This window comes from Diabrotica undecimpunctata, chromosome 8 (assembly GCF_040954645.1).
Source record: "Diabrotica undecimpunctata isolate CICGRU chromosome 8, icDiaUnde3, whole genome shotgun sequence".
Taxonomy (NCBI): Eukaryota; Metazoa; Arthropoda; class Insecta; order Coleoptera; family Chrysomelidae; genus Diabrotica; species Diabrotica undecimpunctata.
Genome location: NC_092810.1, coordinates 59,182,349 through 59,200,610, shown reverse-complemented (window position 1 = coordinate 59,200,610; position 18,262 = coordinate 59,182,349). Strand labels below are relative to the sequence as shown.

General features: G+C 31.1%; 1 protein-coding gene across 2 annotated transcripts in view; it reads left to right on the top strand.

Moving 5' to 3' along the window:
- Nucleotides 1-18,059, top strand: part of LOC140448420 (inactive CLIP domain-containing serine protease A3-like) — an 86,919-nt gene extending 68,860 nt beyond the window's left edge. For both annotated transcript variants that reach the window (XM_072541504.1, XM_072541503.1), the window contains 2 exons: nt 8,332-8,542; nt 17,695-18,059. In XM_072541504.1, coding sequence (XP_072397605.1) covers nt 8,332-8,542; nt 17,695-17,856 — 373 coding nt within the window. In that variant the 3' untranslated portion in view covers nt 17,857-18,059. The remainder of the gene's footprint in view (nt 1-8,331; nt 8,543-17,694) is intronic.
- The last annotated feature ends 203 nt before the right edge of the window (nt 18,060-18,262 follow it).

Here is an 18,262-nt window from a genome sequence, read left to right as displayed (position 1 = left end):
CAAGAATAAAAACCCAAATAGATCCAACTATGGAAGATACACAATGTTGATTCAGGAAGGACAGAAGCACGCAAGACCACATATTCACAATAAGACAAGTAAGTGGGAAAGTAATAAATAAAAATAGAGAAATACATATATGCTTTATTGATCTGGAAAAGGCGTTTGACAGAATACAAAGAAAGGACGTATGGAGGACAATAAAGGAAAGAGGAGTTGACAGGATAACAATTGATGTAATAAAGGATATGTACAATAATAATACAAATACGGTGAGAACCAACAACGAGGAATCCGAAGAATTTACTACAAGTCAAGGCGTCAAACAGGGATGCGTGTTGAGCCCACTACTGTTCTCAGTGGTACTGGATGAAGCAATAAAGAAAGCCAAGAGAAGAATGAGAAAACTAACATTAGGATACTGGCAAATGAAACAGACTCAACTATCAGAGCTTCTATTTGCAGACGACATGGTTTTGATAGCAGAAAACAGAGAAGACCTACAGAACAACCTTGAAATCCTAGAAGAAGAACTGTTAAACATAAATATGAAAATAAATACAGAGAAAACAAAAACAATGATAATTTCAAATAAGAGAAAGACACACGCAATACAATTAAACGGAAAACAATTAGAACAAGTGGAACATTTTAAATACCTGGGAGTAATAATTGAATCAAACGGTAAACAAGACATGGAAATAAATAAGAGAATGGGACGAACAGGAAGCTTATTTAACACTATGAAAACAACATTTTTGGGGAAAATAGAAATACAGGAGAAGGTAAAAACAGCAGTCGTTAAATCAGTAGTTAGACCTACAATCATGTATAATAGCGAGTCATGGACATTGACTGTGAGACAAAAATCTCGAGTCAAGGCTCGTATATATAAATATATATATATATATATATATATATATATATATATATATATATATATATATATGTATATATATATAAGCCCTTCTCTCTATTCGGATTGCTGAATAGAGGCCTCTCCTAATTCTCGCCATTTATCTCTGTTGTTTGTAAGACATTGTTCCTGCAGTTCTTTTAATATCGTCGCTCCAGCGCATTTGCGGTCTTCCTCGTGGTCTTTTGGCTTCATATGGCCGACATTTCTCGATTTCTTTATTCCGTCGGCCATCCTTAAGAGCCATGTCCAGAGTTATGTCCAGCCCATTTCCATTTCAGTTGAGCTGCCTGTTCGACAGCATTTTTTACTTTTGTTCTATTACGAATAACATAATTGGTTTTATGGTCTTTGAGTGAGATACCCAGCATCTGTCGTACCATAGCTTTCTGAGTTCTTCTGATCTTCTCCATGTTTATTTTAGTGAATGTCCAGGTTTGATCTCCATATGTAAGTACAGGTAGGATACAGGAATTAAACACTTTGGTTCGCAGTCTTTGAGGTATATTTTATTTTTAAGTACTTATGAGAGTCTTCCGAATGCTACCCATTCCATTTTTACACATCTGCTTATTTCGGTAGTCTAATTTTCTTTGCTTACTTTGACATTTTGACCCAGATATGTATATTTATCTACGTGTTCTATCTTTATCCCTTGGATGTTTATTATAGGTTTGTCATCTTTGTTTGACATTAGTTCAGTTTTGCTGAAATTCAATTTCAGTCCTTTTTTTAGGGCTTCTGTATGTAGCTCCTCGATAATCGTATTCAGTGCATTCCAAGTATCGGCTATTAGTACTTTATTATCTGCGTATCTAAGATGGTTAAAGTATCTTCCGTTAATAGGTATTCCCTTATTTTTCCAGTCTATTGACTTAAATATATCTTCTAGGGCAGCTGTAAATAATTTTGGAGATATTGTGTCTCCTTGTCTTACGTATCGGTTGATTTTTACTGGTCTTGTTTCGATTCCATTACCCAACGTCACTATCATTTCAGCTTGTTCGTAAATATTATGTATTAATATTCTGTACCAGGAGTCGATCCGGTTGTTGACTAATGCTTCTTCTATTGTCACAGTTATACGCTATCAAAAGCTTTTTCATAATATATAAAAGACAGATATAATGGGAGATTGTATTCGTTAGTGTTTTCTATTAGGATTTTCAAAGTATATAATATGGTCACAGGTGCTGTACCCTTTTCTAAATCCGGCTTGTTCTACTGGTTAATATCCTTCAAATTTAATTGTGAACCTGTTTTTAATAATCTTTGTAAAAGTTTTGTAAAGTTGTGAAAGAAGTGAAACTGGTCTATAATTTTTTAGGTGTGGTGTCTCCCTTTTTGTGTATTAGTATTGTTTTAGCAGTATTCCATTGTTCGGGTATGTTGCCGAATAGACATTTATTAAATAATATTTTTAGTTACTTGATGGCTTCCTCTCCGCCTTCCTTCAGAATTTCTGCTAGGAGTCTATCGCTTCCAGGAGCTTTATTCCTTTTTATTTCTTTTACTGCTCTTTCTATTTCTTCGTGGCTTATTTCGTGCATCACTTCTGAGTTAATATTTGTTATCTGCCTTTTGCAGTTCTGCTTCGTTTTTCTCTATGACTTGTTCTATACGGTCTTCTTGATATTCTCTAATGTCCTCTCTTATCTGTTTTCTTATTACTCGATTAAGTTTCTTAAATTCTGCAGTGTCTCTTCTGTTTTGTCATAGAAGATCTTTTCTTTCTTTTAGCATGTTTTGTGATTCTACACGTATTTTGGATTTTCGTTTTCTGTTAGCGGTTGCCACTTCTGAGCTTGCATTTAATATATATATATATATATATATATATATATATATATATATATATATATATATATACAGGGTGAGTCACCACTAACAAGAAAGAAGATTACAGCGAAACGGTAAAAGATTTTTTCAAAAAAAATTATAAATGTATAGTATGTAGGTTGATAAAGGCTACATTTTAAAATTATTCTGAAATATACAGGCTGTCACAATTTTCTACGATTCATCAAGTGAAAGGCAACTGCTCAGAGGTTACAGTTTAAGTATTAAAATGAGTTTAATATTTAAATAAAAATAAAACTGTAAAATATATTTATTTCTTTGAAGTCATAATAATAGATGTACCTATAACTTCTTACGTGCTTACGAGTACAGACTCTTATTTTGAAAACAATTAAATACATAACGAAACAGAAAGAATTTTAATAAAACCAAAATATAGATATCGAAACTGCATTTTCGGCGCGAAGTTGTAAAGTTTTGGCCAAGTATTTGGCCAATGGTTGTGTGAGGTAGTTACACTGACAATGGGAGGTAGAGGAATATCGGGCTTGATAATGGCTTTTGTTATTTTCTCCAAATAGGTTGTTGGATTATTAGGAATTGGTCTGAAGTCTGAAGTATTAATAAGATTTGAGAGTTTATTACTGTAAGAAGAAGTGTTTAGGATGACGGTGACAGTGCCTTTAACGGTGGAAAGAATGACTAGACTATTGGATTTGACTGAAGTTCTCGGATTGGTTAATCTTTGGAGTAGAAGTATATTAAACGTAGAGCTAAGATTAATACTATTATAAAAATTAATATTAAACTTAGCAGCCTTCCGGGTTGAACCGTGTTGATTTCCATTGCGCCGAGCTTTCGACATCCTTTCTGATGTCTTCTTTAGGGCTTCCGAAGTCTCAGTCCCCGAGCCCCCAGACACTACTACACTGATCAATATTCACTTCACTACTACGGCGAAGTCAGTCATTATGTAATCTCAATCATTATGCAATCAAGATCTATAGTTGTTGGTGCATTTTACTATATATTTCGAATAATATTGGTATATCTGTGGTCTATTTGGCTTTTTAATTGTGCTTCTAAGATAGCGACTCTTTCCACTATGTCAAATGTTTTGTAGAAGCCAACAAAAATAAGAACTACACTTTTTAAAGTACTGCAGAACCTTATTTGTCCCGTGATAGCAACCCTTCTTGTCCTTCTAACTGGTAAAAGTCGAGTTTTACTTCCAAACTATTTATATAGTTATTTGAGTAATCTAATGAACCTATAGTATTTGAATTCTAATGTTTCTTCATTTTTATGAATTTTGTATTCCTGAGATCACAAGTAGAATTCCTAGTTTAATTGCCTCGATGATTACATCATCTTTCCTCGGAGGTCTATAATTGTTCATATTTTTAAAGCCACCGTGATTGATTTGGTATATCGTCCGATCTTACATTCTGTACCTTTCGCATTTGCTGTTCTACTCTGGAATAACTTGACTTTGATATAATGTTTCAAAGAAACCTTTCTCTCTCTCTTTCTTATCTCTCCCTCCCTATCTCTATCTCCCTTTTCCTCTCTCTAATGGCGCCATAGTCATCGAGCCTTCGCCTCCTCCAGACTATGTCTTTAACAGTGCTGATTCCACGCCAATCTTCTCCAGGGTCTAGCAAATATTGCGTTTACCTTGCGTGTCCGCTGCCACTTCATCCTTCCACCTTCTCGTGATCTTCCTTTTAGTCTTGCGCCCCTTATTTTACTATCTAGGGCTCTTTTCGATAATTTTTCGGTCTCCATTTTCACTACATGACTAGCTCATCAAAGTCTCTAAAGTTTAATGAATTCTGAGATAGGTGTCTCTTTGAACAGTTGGTAGAGTTTATGGTTGTACCTGGATCTCCATTAGAAACCTTTCACAATATTTAATATGTTCGGTCTATCTAAAAAAAAAACTTTTGTTTTGAAATTGAAAAATTTCCTTTTTGCTATTTTTGATTTTCCCCCTCAATTCCGTTATGCTTTAGTTTTCTGTTTCAGTTTTTATAACTTTGTCGTTCTTATATTTCCTAGTACTTGCCAGTACCATAGACGAATTACAGCAGGTAATGGAAAGAGTTTATTCAGTTAGTGAGGAATACGGCCTGAGCCTCAACTTCAAGAAGACAAAGTGGATGCTGATAAGCAGGAAGCAACAGCCTGCTCGACAGTTACGGATAAGTAACATACTAATTGACCATGTAGAATCTTATGTGTACCTTGGCACCAACGTAAATGCAAAATGGGAACAGGCCACAGAAATTAAGGCGAGAATAGAACGAGCTAGAGCAGCATTTAGCAATATGAAAAAGCTCCTCATAAGCAGGGATTTGTCTCTTCCCTTAAAACTACGTCTAGTTAAATGCTACATTTTTCCGATCTTACTGTATGGTGTGGAGGCCTGGACGCTGACGGAGACGCTCACGAGAAAACTAGAAGCATTCGAAATGTGGGTGTACCGACGCATTCTTCGTATATCCTGGACCGAACATGTCACCTTTAGGCTGTTTAGATCCCGTATTTTTGTAATTTTGCGTAAAGTACTATAGGTACTTAATTTAAATAAATTTAATTTGTAGTTAAATGGTTTGAGCCGACATTACTTTGTTGGTTTGTGATTTCAATCTGTTGACTATTTCCTGGAGTTTTTTGGACATAAGAAACACCAGGGATCACTCTTTGATTGTTAGTTTCCTGGTGCCTGTTCTATGGGTCTCTAGTTTCAACCCCAACTTCATAAGTTGGGGAAATTTTTCTGTCTGTATTTGCTTGTATACGCTGCAGCCCTTATAGTTAGCCGGATGGTTTTCCATACAAAGTACACACTGTACACTATTGGTGCGTTCCTTGCTTGGACAATTTAAAGTACGGTGATTACTTGCATCTTGCAGGCAGATGGTAGAATTTTTTTGTGTGGCCGTAGCGTTGACAACTGGTACATTGGGGTACCTGACACTTGGGATGTAATGGTTCAAAGGATACAATCATATCTTTGGAGTACTTCATATATGTCTTTTGTTGGAAAACCAACTAATTTTTCACTACTCAAATTTAACCTAACGCCGCCTCTGTAGTGTGAATATCAAATCTATTAGTAAAAGAAGACCAGACGAGAGTCAGCGTATTTGACACCTCTTCTGCCCGCACACCTCTCGTCCCTTTGCCCTCTCTAGTAATATAAACTCACTCTCATTAAGTATTTCAATCATATAAGTCGCTAAAGAAGTTTCTCTCTCCTCCTCTCTCTCACCCGTGCCACACAACAAGGGCAAATAAGTTAGTTTTAGTATAGTAGTTTAGTGTTATACAATAAGTGTTTAAGTTCTAAAGCGTTACCGTAAAAGATCGTGGAAGCAAATAAACCGCTAATTTAAAGTGTTGTATATAATTTTCACCCTCACAAGAGGCCTAATTAACGAATCAGCTACCTAACAAATCCTGTAACAAAAACTCGACAGATCACCACGAGGGTTTGGTGCGCTATGGTCACGGTGAAAATAACCCCATCGTTTCCCTTTATGGTCCTTCGAGCCGGATATGAACCAGTCTTTATTATTTGATTTAGTTTTTGTTGTACATAAAAAAGTGCAGGAGTTATTTTGGATCCGTTCTTATATATATATATATATATATATATATATATATATATATATATATATATATATATATATATATATATATATACATATATATATATATATATATGTATATATATATATATATATATATATATATATATATATATATATTGTAATGATGTATTGTTTGTGAATGATGTTTTAATGAGCAATGAGTGTTTTTTTAATAATATATATATATATATATATATATATATATATATATATATATATATATATATATATATATATATATATATATATATATATATATGTAAGCACTTTTTGAAATAATCTTTATTATATCTATTATGAAACACACATATATATTTAACATAGCCAATGTAATTTTTAAATAAACTATCTTTAAATTGAAATTCTTATGAAACTAATTAAATTATATAGACAATGTAAATTTTAAACAAACTATCTTTAAAATTGAAATTGTTATGACACTAACTAAGTTATATTAACAAAATTTTGTACCTTTCTGTCACTGAATGCCTAAATAAAACTGTTTCCAGAAACTGTTTCTCCAAAATAAAGATTAATCACCACTCAATGTCTTCGTTCTCAGCTTCGGTTATCCTTGTTTTTGTGAAATTACTTTTTCCAATTATCAGCTTCCACCAATTTAAAATATTTTTCTTCTTAATAGCATTTATATTTATTCTTCTTTTTAATACACCAATATCCAATCACCATATAACTATTATAATTTGATTTCTATTCATACTTTCTTCCTAATTCTGACTGATTAATCTTGAACTTACTGAACAACTGACTTCACTAACTGTAACTAACTGTGTCTGTCTTCTTACTAACTAACTGTCTGACTTTATACTGACTTCATAGTAACTGTACTACTAATTGTGTGTCCCCTCTGACTAACTATATACTGACTGCTTACTGACTAACTGGCCATTTGGAATCCAAATCAGCGAGTATTTATACCTTTTCAATGTTCCAGAACCATCTGGCAAGAAATCATCTTCTAATTGTGCTATTTCCTACATATATGAATGTTCTCGAAAAAGTATATGTTCGATTATGTCCATTTCACAGACATTACCATCCGCGAGGGTTCTGCCGTAAACAAAGGTTAAATTCTGTGTTCTACAGAATTCTTTACTTTTCTATCGAGAATTTTATTGACATTTAGGCTTTTCAGATCAGAATATAAACTTATATGTAAATTAAACAACCTAAATTAATAAACTACACTATTTCAAATCCGTAACTATATGTAAATTAAACATCTCAAACCAATAAATAACCCCACTTCTACATTCTCACCCATCACTTAAACGTCACTTTCAAAGTATATTTGGTTGCCTATGCACATGGCTCACTTAAATATATTTACAATATTATAATTATTAAAAAAAAAACTTTTTACGCTTATATGCTAATTTCTTAAGAATGCCCTCATATAAATATATTCTATAGTATATAACTTATTAAAATAACCAAATACTTTTAATATCTAATTTTATCTAGTGTGTAACTTATAAATTATTTTCAATCACTATTTTTCTTTCTCCTATATTCAATATATATTAGCTATATTGGTTAATTTATGCCCCATTTTTCCTAACTCATGTTTCAAAGTATCTTTATCTGCTGTTTAATGCATATTACGAAGCACCACTCGAAATGTTCTTTCTTCTTTCCGGTTTTCACAAATCGGTCTCTTCACAAAAAAATTTAAAGATAAAACTTTATTTTTACAAAAAATAGAAAAGATAAAACATAAGTATTGTTATCATAGCATGTTTTAAATATAGTCATTCTGTTGCCAAAAAATTATTTTCCAAAAATTATTCCTTCGGAGTGTAACAGTAACATGGATAACTCTGTTTTTGTTTCCATATCTGATATGATATTTATACCTTGTTTCAATTTTTTATTCTTTGTTTGATTTATCATGAATTTTGCAATTTTACCAATATAAGCCAGAATTTATTTTAGTTGCAGTGTAAGTGGTTGGGGACAAATAGATTTTGCAACTACCACGGGTGTTCCCACTGTACCTCAAAAGAAAGCTTACGTTAACATAGTTAGTGATGCAACTTGTAGAGCTTCATTTCAGAAAATACTGGGACGCCCTTCGACTGATGCGTACTTGGATCAAAATGGAGAAATATGTGCGGGTGGTGTAAACATGATCGATGCTTGTACAGTAAGTATCAAAAAACAAAAAAAAATATTGTTATTTAGAAACCCGATAGATAGATAATTTAAACTGTAGACCATTTTTTATTTATGTGGAAAACTTGGAATCATTTAACCCATTAAAACCCAAGACATTTTTTTGAAAAAAATTAATTATTTTTAACTGGGGTAATTTTGAGGTAAACTAGGTAAACTGGTAAATATATACATATATATATATATATATATATATATATATATATATATATATATATATATATATATATATATATATATATATATATATATATATATATATATATATATATATATATATATATATCTGTATGTCGGAGGTAAACTACACTGTCATAAAATGTACTTTTGGAAAAAGGCGGTTTATAGTATGCCGTACCTCGAAAATAATATTATTAACCCTTTTTTAATTATCAACACAAAATTGCCATTTAAAAGACACATAGAATAATTACCGACTTTTGTACGTATTATTGCAGTTTAAACTTATTTTAGGAAGGGGTGAATTTCTATTTAATAAACATAGTGTTGTTTATCTCTAATCGTTTACATATTAAGTTCATGACATAATGTTATAGCACCTGATATTATTGTAATATGTTATGGTAATTAAATATCTTTTGAAGTGTTTCCGCTTTTAAAATAAAAAATTTTAATCATTAGTTCATTTATTAATTATTCATTTCACATTCTGGAAAATCGGAAGCATGCTCGGCTTTATGCAGAGACTTATAATTGGCATGAGATTCACTGGATAAAACTGTAATAATGATATTAAATTGTTGCATTTTGCTAAAGATATTGTTTTTTGTTGTGTTCGACTTAGGGCAAGACATTGAGAAAATGTAGCATTTTCTCTTTTTAAGCTAAAATATTTAAAAAGAGAAAACTTCTTTCTTGTTTTGTATTGTTTCTTCGTCAAAAGCTGTTTTGTAATAGAGCTCTCCTACGTTTTCTTGGCGGACCTGGTTGTGGACATATTCAGAAATCTAAAATTTTCTGTACACCAGCGGTATTTGTTCCTGTTTAAAATTTGCATTAATTCCTGTGCATTTTTTATACAGATCAGTGAATTTTTTAATAGAAAGTTTATTTTAAAATAGAACAACCACGTATAAATTGTTGCCAATCCCATGGGGTTTGGATAGTTATATTATTTGCTTTCTTTCGCTTTCTCTCAATCAGAGCGTGTATTGTATCAGCCTCCATAGGCGTATGGCCTTTAAGCAAAAATTTGTGATTAATGATCTTAATTTGTTGCCATTTATGGAAAATCCAAAATAAACAGGCTATTAGTATAATATTCTTATTTTGCCCGTAGCAATTGTCTGACCACAAAGTTATTTCTTTGACATTAGCATTGGAAATTACCAATTCTGACCATTTAAAAAAGGCCGATGCTATCTCGTCATCACCGCGGACAGCTTTTGATTCGTACCATATCATACAATGAGCTCTTCCGTCTGATGCTTCATGAATAGTGAAATCAAATGTCCATAATTTCTGTTTGTAGAAATTTAATCCACATATCAACATCGGACTAAGCTAACATTTTTGCAGATCTGCAGTCAATACTTTATGTTTATTATTATGTTTGGCAATATCCTTATCAGCATTTCTTTAATCAAATCTTTGCTTTGCATCGGCAAGGTGAGCATCATACCTTTTCTGTAGGTTTTCTTGGTCGGTTGAACTTAAAAGGGGGTCTTTCAATTAGCTGCGGTACATATCACAAGTATCACATGTGTCACATGTGTAGATATATTGGTGTTCGCACAGTGTTTTATGTAAAGTTGATACATTTTCTCGATATTTATTGTTCTCTAGAGTAATGACTCTCATACGTTCTGGATAACAACTTCGGATGTTTTGTTACTAGGAACTTGTTGTCCCCTTTTGTCTGATTCAAGTATTTCCCCAGGTTGTCTTTTTTTAAGCAGTTATAACAACCAATGTTGAAATTGCCAGCGTATTTAAAAACATAGTTTTTTATACTTTAATGGCTACATTGTTGATGAAAAACTTATAAATCAGCGTACTTTGTTTTGGTTTTGTGACGTTTCGTCTCATTGTTGCTGTGGGTTTACTTTCCACACAAGAAACAATAAATTGACGTTTGATATAATAATCAGCCGTAGAGCTCCAATAGTTATTGAAAATAGCTAGCCTATCACTATGTGTACATTTTTTTAAATAATTGTTTTCTACAAGAAAATACTGCTTTCATTTCTCTTGCAGAAACAGTCTTTCCTTTTTTGGACACATATGCTTCTTTAGCTACGTAACTTAATTTTCGTTTATCACATTTCCAGGTATTAACGTGTACGACTTTCTTTTTTCCCACTTGTTGAGGTTCCATTTTGTTTTTGACTTTTCTTTTTTGGATTCTGTTATCCGCATATTCCTGTGCAGTTGAAACGTTAGTGCTTCAAAATGGTATTATTTTGTTTTCCAATAACACCTGTATTAGTATCTAAATTACCAGCTGCTTTTTCATAATCTAATACTGCTACTTGATTATTCGTTTTTTGGTACAGGTTTGCATTTGAATTTTAACTTGAATCAGATTCTTCCATACTACTAGGATCATATGTTTCATCAAAAAGAAAGTTTCATCTGTACTGCTGCTAAATGAAGAACGTCGGAACTGCTGACTACATGATGGTACCATCAGCTCATTTACTGGAGCTCCTGCAGGAGTAAATAAAATAAAATATGATATGGATCATAAACGTTAAGAAAGTAATCTGTATGGCCTTCATTACTTTCAGCTCGATAATTCGATGTATCTTCTACATTTCTACATAACGAAACATCTCTATCTGCAAACAAAAACTATTCTTTTAAATAAAATATGATATGGATCAACAACGTTGAGAAATTTTACCTGTATGAGTATCTCGAAGAGCATGACAAACTTCCAGAGTTGCCAATTTACACCGATCATATTTCTAAGCACAATGAATTTCATGTTATACCTAGAGGAAGACTACACTATGTCCAGATAGTGTAAAGGAAATGTGACAACCTTAATAACAGAACAACACCAAGTACTCTTGGTGATATATACCTGGTGATATATACCTTTATATAAATTAAGAAATAGTGTAATATACCTTTCAGAATAATGCTTTTATATTAGAGCTTGGACATAGTGGATTATACCGTTAGAAAGAGAATGTAGAATACGTAGCACTATGCCAAGCTCTCAATATTACACTAAAACGACATAGTGTAGTTTGTCTCCGACACACAGTATATATTATATATATATATATATATATATATATATATATATATATATATATATATATCTATATATATATATATATATATTATATATACATATATATATATATATATATATATATATATATATATATATATTAGATATATATATATATATATATATATATATATATATATATATATATATATATATATATATATATGTATATATAATATATATATATATATATATATATCTATATATATATATATATATATATATATTATATATACATATATATATATATATATATATATATATATATATATATTAGATATATATATATATATATATATATATATATATATATATATATATTATATATATATATATATATATATATATATATATATATATATATTTAACGTGATTATTTCGACCAAAAAACAATTTATAAATATGTTGGAAATATCGGGTATGTGGTCTATATTAAATAAAAAATCTTTGTTTTTTCTAAAGCTCAATATTTCGCCATTTATTTGATGGCTTCATCGGGAGTAACTGTAAAAAACAAACATTTCAAAACACTGACGTACACTTAGATTTACAATACTTACAGAAATTAAAAGATTATACACATAAATAAAATTGAATACTAAAATAACATTATTGTTGATGAAACTGTACATTTAATAAACTGCATGTAAAAATTTAAAATATCTTTTATATATATATATATATATATATATATATATATATATATATATATATATATATATATATATATATATAGGTATATACAAAAACTAATACTAATAACTTCTATTCACTGTGTTTTTTGTTTGTCATTTTGGAGTCTGTTTAGCACTACATTTAATTTCACTTATACGAATATATTCTATTTTTATGTTTATTTTTTCAGAAAAATCTGACTTGATTTTATATTTAAAATTTACAATTAGATTAAATTAGATTAGGTTAATTATTTACTTTTAGAAATCTCAATTGACGTTTACAATTTACAAGTTAATTTAGCTGAAATTTTTACAGTTTATAATTTATAATTAACGTTATTTCAAAGATTTTATGTTTATTTTAATAATACCTTTCTTAATTTTCGTTAGTGCTGCTTTTACTTTTAATATCCATAACGATTTTAATGTATATTTTCACATTTTTTCATATTCTTTCACCTAATTTTGCTTCTAGCTATTCCTCGTCTGTCATTATCTTAGGTACTCCACAAATACATATTTTTTCATTTTCTTTTATACTCTAGTACTTTCTTCTACACTGTACTTTTAAACGTAATTCATATTCATATATCTTCATCATAATTTACAATAGTCACTTATATTATTCATATTGCAGGTACCATACATATAAATTCTTTCTCATCATATTGATATAATCACTTATATTTCTCTTTGTTCATTTTATTTTTTTGGTTGAGCTTTGATAAGACTGGGTCTTCCGAACTCTTCGCAACATTGCCCCCGTATCCGATGGGGCTCCCTCTATCAGAGGTGTGGATTTCCACCCGGGGATGTGTTTCCGTATTTGGCTTTTTCATCTTGCGATTTTCGTTCTTCTTACCCTTACGTTTTTCTGTGTGTTGGGTTGCTAATTCCTAACGCCACAACCCCCGTTTGGAGGACCTTTTCTTCAGCCGCCCATTCTGGATCAGACGCTGTCGGTTCTTCCGCCGTCTTGACCATTGTGACTTTTCCAGCCATCCTCTGCTCTCGAGACCGTTGACCGGTTTTCATTTTATTTTCCGCATATCTTAATCCTAAGTTATGCTTTAATCCATATCCGCAAGCCTTAGCATGATACGGTTAGCTGAAAAGATCAGAACGACAGATAGTGTATGCGTCTTTAATTCTTCTTTTATAAAATCCGTAAACTAATTTTCGAAACCAAATTCAGATTTTTGCTTTAATCTGTGCCTTCTAAGAATTGCAAGGCAAAACAGACGTTGATAAAGATGTTATTAGAGTCATAGAGAATCTAAAATTTGCATTTTTATTCCGATTTACGCTGTACGACAACTAGAAACCAATTCGCTAAGGATTTTTGCTTAGTTGAGGAGATATGTTGCTAGAGTTGCTTCCTAAGACAGAATAGATTAATTTTCACGTTCAGAGCGACTGTGAAAGACGTTCTGAAGATGCCTATTAGGCCGAAATATGTATACGCGGATACACAGACGCACTATACGTGAAATCAAATTTTAACTGTCTTTTCCTTCTTCTTTTATAATAATTCTCATAACCCTTAATGGTATTTTGATCCATATCCTTGTCCCTAAATCAGCTACGGCAACCTTCAAAAACCAGAATGGGTAAATTATAAGCTTCTAAGCTTTTATAACTTGTTTTTGTACCTTTCCTTTTGTGACAGAAGTAGTGGGTTTCTGACTATGTTTTATTGTTTAAGTTTGTCTTATAATTCAGCTTTCAAATATACTTTTTTGTAATTTAAATTACTAACTCTTTCTTCCTAAAATTTATTTTCCTGTGTCTGATATTTGCTTATTGCATATAAAAAAACAATTTGACACAAAATTCGATAATAATATATAATAAACATTGATAATAACATATATATTCAAAAAATAATAAAATATTCAATAATAAAAACAATTCGAAAGTAATTTTTCATAAAAATAAATTAAATTCTTACTTTCATACTATTACTGTGTCTTTACGTCTTCCCTTCATGGATCTATCCATTTTTCCTTTTCTACTTCCAATTTGTGATAACTATTTTTATTATTTTTCCTTTGGAATAGAAGATTTGCCCAATTTGAAGGATCAGCCTTGTGTTAGCAAGGTCGCCATGTGGTATTGGATGAATAAAGTGCCCTTCTTGTACATTCTGTCATTTGTAACAAAAAGTCATAACGAAATATATTTCAATTAACTAGATACTTTATTTCGTTATGTTACGTTGTTTTACATTTCACGACTAAATAGGAACAATATTTATAAACACAGGTCCGCGACCCACACTAACGTTGTAAGGCAATATTCTAATAAGTTTATGTCTACAATGATCGTACTTTTACCTATAATGTGATATTAAAAGTCAGAGGTGCGCCAAGCAATTAATTAGCTAATTAATTAATTAATTATACTTATTTAAATGATGCAATTATAACTTTATCACACTATTTAATTCTCTTATCTCAGGGTTGTATTCGTGCTTCAATATCTATGCTTTACATATGATAGGTAAGGTCTAAGGAATACCGGAATAATAAACATATATGATACAAAATTATATATTGAAATAAAATTCACACTCAAATATCTTCAACAAAAAATATCTCATATAATGATTATCAAAATTTTGTTCTACATACGTAAACCTTCAAAAATTAATGTTATATACTATATAAATTAAAATTTCAAATCAAAATTGTTGTTCTATATCTCCTGATAAATATTTATATCTTTTCTGAAGCAATTAAAAAAACTTTGTTGATAAAGAAAAACTGACGAATGGTAAAATTAAAAAATATCTCTCTGATGATGAGTTGTCCAAATCCTTGTTCCTTGTAGCCTACACTATCTATTCTTAGCAGTTCCCTAGGTAATCAACAATCTTACGACAAATTATTGCGAGCCTCTCGTGTTCAATGATCTCCTTCAGATGCACGTATCGTTCAAAAAGATGCTAGCCTCTTCTCCTCTCGATAAACTGAATCTCTCGTTCCGGCCTGAACAGTGACTCTTGGAATATATAAGCAGAAAAGTATAACTTACAATATTTTTCTGAATCAGCTTCCGTCACTAACTCCAAGAAAACTCACAAACATTAACTTCTAATGCTTAGTATCACTTGGGAACCACCAGAGAACAACGACTGTTCGCCTTGCACCTTTGTAAAACAACCGATTATCTTTTCTCCCTCAAAAATCTAGCTAAACTCTCATTCCTACATAGCTATCCCACTTTTTTTCAATCTCCTCCAATCAGAGTTCGTCACACTTATCCCCATCTACCATTTAAATGACAAACAATTTTACCTACAATTATAAATTTCCTAAAAACTATTAACATGCTAATCGGTTTCTACAAATTCTTAAGAACTAACGGAGAAATATAATTTCTAAATTCTACCCTATTGTCTTATTCACTGTACAAGTCCATTTGGAAAACCTGGTCGCATTGTTGAAGTTGAAGTTCACATGAGGATAACGAAATGTTTAAATAATAAACATTTATTGTTGTATTAGATATGAGTAGTTATATTAAATATTATATTTTAAGACTATTTTGCATGTTAATACTAGGGGTTAAAACCATAGCACATGACTACATATCTTCTTCTTCTTCTTCTTCTTTTTATATGGACATGATTCTGTCTGTTTTTCAATGTGCCTCCAGTAAGTTGTCGTTCCATCGTTTTCGTGGTCTTCCTACTGGGTAACCGTCTCTTGCCGTCTTTGCTACTTTATTTGTTGTCATTCGGCTTATATGGTCTCCATTCTACTTGTCTATTTCTTACTCAGTTTCTGATGTTCTCCACCTTGCATCTACGTCGTATATCTGTACTTCTAGCTCTGTCCCATAGTGTCTTACCATCAATTTTTCTAAGTGTTTTCATCTCTGCTGTTTCTAACATCCTTTTTGTCCTCTCTGTATCAGGTCTTGTTTCTGCCGCGTATGTCATTATTGGTCTGATGACTGTTTTGTTAATTCTGCCTTTCGTTTCTTTCCCGATATTTGTATTTCTCCATATTGTTTCATTTAGGTAGCCTGCGGCTCTGTTTGCTCTATTTACTTGATCTTCTACTTCAGTTTCGAGCTTTCTGTAGCTAGATAATGTAATGGCTAGATATATAAACTCCATCACTTGTTCTACTTTCTGACCTTCCAGCTCCAATTTATATCTTAGTAAATTTGCTGTTGTAACTATGCATTTTGTCTTTTTTGGGGAAACTAATATGTTAAATTTTCTGTCGGTTATATTAAATTGGTGCAGCATACGTTGTTAATCATCTTTACTTTAAGAGAGTAGTATTGCGTCTGCATAGCAGATTATTTTAAATTGTTTTTCTCCCATTTGGTATCCTGTTTTAGTTCTTACCGGTCGGTAAGTTCTTCTTCTACTTTTACTTTATTTGTGTTGCTTTGGTGGATGTTTTCGATCGTTTTGATTATTCCTAGAGGTATCTCTCTTACGTACAATAAATGGATAACGTCTTTTAGTTTGACCCGGTCAAATGCCTTCTTAAGGTCCACGAAACATAGATATGCCAGTTTGTTGTATTCTAATGATTACTCTTGCACTTGCCTCATTATAAATATAGCGTCGGTGCATGATCTTCCCAACCTAAAACATTGTTGTTCTTCTGCTAGTGTTATAATTTCATTCAGTTTATTTGTTATCACTTTGGTTGTTAATTTTAGTGTTGTGTTTTTAATAAATTAATTCCTCTGTAATTTTCCGGGTCCGATTTGTCTTCCTTTAGATTAAAGAGAGCTATTAGGATGCTTGATCTCCATTCTTGACGAATTCTGTTTTGTTCTATTATTTTTTCGATTAGTCTTAATAATTCTTTAATCAGATCTGGTCCTCCGTACTTTAGGAGTTCGTTCGGTATTCTGTCCTCTCCTGGTGATTTTCTATTTGTTAATTTGCTTAATGCTTCCTGTACCTCTTCCTCCTCAATATTTACTTCTTCGTTTGTCGTCACCTCTGGTGTTCATTATCGTCACCTTTAAGACTACATATAAAACAATATTTAAAAAAATAACCAATTTTTTATTTCAAAATGTAAAAAAACTGTTTTTAATTTTGGAACATTTTGTTTATTTTTATCTCAACACTCAATTACAGGGTTGCATTTATGAATAAATATATTTTATATTGATCGACAGCATTAAACATATTACATGTTACAGCAAGATGGTGGTTCTCCTTTAGTGTGTCCCACAGCTTCCGGTCCACTTGGTCTTGCTGGATTGGTTATATGGGGAAAAAACTGCGGCCAACCCGACGTATATGGAGTATACGTTAATACTGTCTATTATGCAGATTTTATTACCAAAAACACGAAAGCTTAAACTAATTGGACTACTACAAAAGTATTAGAAAAACTGTTTAGTTGTATTTGCTTTAGAGTTTTAAAATTTTATAAACTAATAAATAAACTAATATATTATCAGTCACCATTATAGCATAAGACATTAAATAATTTTAAACAAAAAACCTCTTTGGGAAAGTATTTATTATTTATTTTCATATTTTACATATTTTTTTACTTTTATTACTGTTCTGTATTATCATCTTATTTAAAGGTATATTCTAAGTACTTATTTAAAATATATTATGTTCTGCTATACAGTAAAATCTCATTGTTAAACTGGCTTAAACATAATATGTAGTCTGTTTTTAAGTTCAAATAAATTGACTTATCTTTTATTATTTTGGAAATTACGTCGCTAACACAGAAATAGCTGTAAAATATCA